Source organism: Vigna umbellata, chromosome 8, assembly GCF_029865625.1.
Source record: "Vigna umbellata cultivar VRB3 chromosome 8, Vumbellata_1.0, whole genome shotgun sequence".
Taxonomy (NCBI): Eukaryota; Viridiplantae; Streptophyta; class Magnoliopsida; order Fabales; family Fabaceae; genus Vigna; species Vigna umbellata.
This window is the reverse complement of record NC_142172.1, coordinates 28,941,489-28,945,619: the sequence shown is the minus strand read 5'-3', so window position 1 is coordinate 28,945,619 and position 4,131 is coordinate 28,941,489. Positions and strand designations below refer to the sequence as shown.

The window sequence follows — 4,131 nt, the reverse complement described above, 5'->3', positions numbered from 1 at the left end:
GTACGCAATTTTTGTACTAGTGAATCCAGTAATGTTAATCAATTAAATACTTAACCTAATAGATTAATATGTACTTCTTTCAGTTTTTTTTTTGCTTGACAAGGAGCATTTTAATCAATTAGCTTGTCAAATGATTCATAAAAATCCTTGTAATGTGTTTAAAACCTTGAAAAATTCAATTTTATTTTAAAATCATTTCAGCTCTCTTAGTTTGAGTATTAGTTTGGTTCCTTTTTTTTAACAAGGTCTTAATTCTAGTTTGACCACAATCCTTCCATTTTCTTGGAAAGAATGGTAAAATATATAATACAAAAAATATTTTAAACTAAAAGCAATTAAAAAGAATAATAAGTATCAAAATATAAAAAAAAGTATATAGGACACTTATAAGCTATAGGGTGTTGCTCCCTCCACCCCCACACATCTCTTCCTCCACCTCCCCTTTACTATTTTGCCCCTTCCTCCACCTTTCCTTTACTATTTTGCCCCTCAGTAAAATTTTATTTTTAAAATTGTTGTTTTTTAATTTTATTCATTTATAACATATTTCACTGATAACCTACGTAGTTTCTTGTATGAGTAAAATATTTTTCTACAAAGCTTGGTGATCGTGAAAAGAATTATCAAACAATCTTCTTCTTGTTCTCGGTGCAGTACGTGGTGCAGTGCGTTTATGGTGTAGTGTCCTTGTCGTGGTTCCTCTCCAGGTACGTAGTTATAATCCTTCCAATAATCCTAAACCCTAAATCCTTCCCATACTTCCAATAATCCTTTTAATATCCAAGCCTATAATCCTTGCATGAGCCGCAAAACGTAGTAAAATAAAAACGAAACGTAAAAGGAACACTGCCTATGGACGGATGACATCCTTCAACGGATGTCAACATCCGTTTAAGGCAAAACGGATGTCGACATCCGTTTAAGGCAAAACGGATGTCGACATCCGTTTTGCCTTCAACGGATGTTGACATCCGTTGAAGGATGTCATCCGTCCAGAGGCAGTGTTCCTTTTACGTTTCGTTTTTATTTTATTTGTTTATTTTATTTACAGTAATTTATATTTAAATTTATAATTTTAAATGTTATATATGGTTAGTTTTTAAACGTAATAATTTTGTTAAAATATGAATTTGTTAAAATATGAATTTGTTATAGGTGGAGAAGAAGCTTAACGGAAGAGAGAAAGGTAAACGAAAATGGAAGAGAGGAAGAGGTGCAGAGGGAAGTAAATCAGAAGTTTTAAATAAATTAAAATATTAAATATAATAAAAATAAAAAATTTTAACTTTTGAGGATATAATTGTCATTTTAGAAGGATATAATTGGCATTTTAGAAAATTGGGGAGGTGGAGGAAGAGACGTGTGGGGGTGGAGGGAGTAACACCCTAAGCTATAATAACAAGCGAGGCGAGTTGACGTATGTTGGCCCTTTCATTTTGTAGTTTTTATGATTATATGTTAATATCTTAGAAATTTGATTCGATATTGTATTACCATTGGAAAATAATATATTAAAAGACGACACAGATAGTGATTGTAAAATTTATTAGTTTGACATTGTTTTTATTGTTTAATAACAAAAACAAGTTTATTATCATATTGTAATTATTATTTTTTAAGTTAATTAAAATAATTAATTTTATAACTTTTAAATAACATATATCATAAAAGGATGTCCTTACATCTAGTCTAGAATATGAAAATAATTCTAATTTATTGATGATTTATAAATTTTGGAATAAAACCAATATAAAATGATAGTCGATCATTACTTTTTGCGTCTATCATTCATCATCTGAATTGTAAACAATTTAAAACAATTTAATTGATTTTACAGAGTCAAAGATGTATCTTACAAAGACTCCAACTCCACAAACTTTTTTAGCTTTCTTTCTCCAAAATACTCGTTTTTATCCTTATTGGCATTCGTCCTTCGTAAAGTGAATAAGGTTTGTATTTGTAGATACACTCAAGTCAATCTTAAATCTTAACAGAAAGTAAAAGTGTAATTAAGTAAACATAAAAAAGTCACTTTGATCACTATGATATCTATAGTATGATTTAATACTGATAGGCCTTTATTTTAATGAGTTTGAGCTTGGGTTTAATGACCCATTTAGCTTGACTGAGTGTGCTACATTTCAGAGTAGGCGATACACTATTAGCTCTAGTGAGATGACATGTACTTGCTTAATGGTAATCAATGAGTGTGTTTAAGTATGTAAGTATAGGACATGTTTTGTAGTGTGTTGTCTTGGGACGAGATCAAAGTTGATGTTACTAAAGGCTACTTGGTCATATGCATTACACTGACTTTGTTGGTGTTCAAGTTAAGGAATATAGTACACTAGCCTTCTTGGTGTTCAAGTTAAGGAATATAATTACGAGTTCTCACTTTACCCCACACCTTTTGCTTCTTCTTTACACATTTAACCATTGTTCTACATTGATGCTGCCCTTTATAACTTACAACAGGTTTCAACTTTCAAAGGCGTTATTCCAAACTCTCGTTTCCAAACACCACATGTGCAAGTGAGTTTCCTTCACGTCTTCTCTGTTGTGATTACAGAATCACGTCATGTTAATGTTATATATGCATGTTGTCATCCTTTCTGGTTTAATCCATTTTCAATAACAGTCATTTATCATTCTGTATACAGTTCTTGTGATATATGTTAATAATCCCCCCACCTTTTAGTTTGTGACTTTGTGGCTTGTGGTTGAAGTGAATCCCAAGGTGAGAGTAAGATCACCAGAGGAAGAAGACGAATGTGTTTATCCAGAAAACGACAGTGAATCTTGGATGCTTTCAAAGTTCATCGAGTTACTATACTTTGAAGGTAAACTGTATTTGATTTGATGTTTATCTCTTATACCCTTGCAAATTTCTTTTCTTGGAATGTCTTAAAACACGAAATTGTTGTCTCTGAGAGAAAAAGAGAAGAACGAGAGGGAATGTGCAGCCTCAGTTTCGAAAAGCACTAGGGTTTGTCCTCAGCATGTAACAATGAGATCCACCCCTTCAACTAAAGGTTGAGATTTTCCCTGATACATCTCCTTAGCACTGGTTCTTTGAAGTAAATTTGGATGATGGTTGAACTTGCACAGGAGGAGTATGGAAGAGTGTGAAGAGAGTTGGTGAAAGTCCAAAAGAAAATGCAAGAGCTTCTTGTGTCATACGGCCACGTGCAGTGTTATCTAGTCCTGGTAAATAATTGTCCTTAATGCGAACATGTTCATGTTGTGAAAGTCAGGGAATATTGTAATAAAGGATTTGAACTATGATTTTGGTTTTTCAGAAAATGATGGATTAATTGGAAGCATGAATGAGTTGAAGAACAGTACAAGATCAGGTAGAAAGGAAGATGGAAGAGGGAAGAAGGGAGGAAAATATTTGGAGAGGGAGGAATGTGAGGCATTCAACAAAGGCAAAGCTCCTTTAAAAGCAAAAGTTCACTTTAGAAACCTTTGATGTTAAGAAGAGGTGTAAGTGAAAGCACCGACATCAAAGAACTTTCATTGAGTTTGGCTTTTATGAATACAATTTCAAAATAGTGACCCTTATAAAACTGAGATTTGGTGCATTATGCCAATAGAGTGTTGTGTATTTTGAAAATTCTGACAATTTTTTGTAATTTTTGTGTGAATTGACAATATGTTAACCTGTTTGATTCCAGTTTTTTTCATAAATAATAGATTTAAAATGAAATTCTCCCAGTGGATGGCGGTGAGCCTATTTCGTATTTGGTCAGATTGATAGGCATAGCAGTGAAAAGGGCGTTGAGGAGCGTTTGGTTGCGGAGCTCGACAAAGGGCCATGTTTCTCTTCAAGAGAAGTCTCTCCTCTTCGTAAAGTTTTTCATAATTGTGTGTTGTTTGTTTGGAAACAATGGAATTAAAGGCCAGTCAATCAATTTAAAGATAAAATTTATGCTGTTTTTTTAATATATTTGAAAATAAAAATAAGTGAATTTAAAAATGTTTGTGAAAATTTATGAATAATTTGATTTATATGATAAGTTTAATAGATTCATATATAATATTATTATTTTGCTTTAATAGTAAAAATTAATATTTATTATTAGGAAAACTTTTCTTTAATAATATTGTCCACCGATGTACCCTATTGTC

At 32.0% G+C, this 4,131-nt stretch overlaps 1 protein-coding gene across 2 annotated transcripts; it reads left to right on the top strand.

Annotated features, from left to right (window-relative positions):
- The first annotated feature begins 2,458 nt into the window (after nt 1-2,458).
- LOC124823163 (uncharacterized) lies at nt 2,459-3,676 on the top strand. Of its 2 annotated transcripts, none has more exons than XM_047295328.2 (5): nt 2,459-2,532; nt 2,727-2,840; nt 2,940-3,032; nt 3,109-3,207; nt 3,300-3,676. In XM_047295328.2, coding segments are annotated over exons 1-5 (480 nt in total). In that variant the 5' UTR covers nt 2,459-2,531; the 3' UTR covers nt 3,473-3,676. The 2 variants fall into 2 exon arrangements, with proteins under 2 accessions (XP_047151284.1, XP_047151283.1); XM_047295327.2 differs by having other exon boundaries at nt 2,934-3,032.
- The last annotated feature ends 455 nt before the right edge of the window (nt 3,677-4,131 follow it).

What these genes read in the sequence shown, in the direction of transcription:
- LOC124823163 (XM_047295327.2), top strand. An exon ending in ATCCACCCCTTCAACTAAAG is followed by an intron (nt 3,033 to 3,108) that starts GTTGAGATTTTC and finishes GAACTTGCACAG; the next exon opens with GAGGAGTATGGAAGAGTGTG. An exon ending in TGCAGTGTTATCTAGTCCTG is followed by an intron (nt 3,208 to 3,299) that starts GTAAATAATTGT and finishes TTGGTTTTTCAG; the next exon opens with AAAATGATGGATTAATTGGA.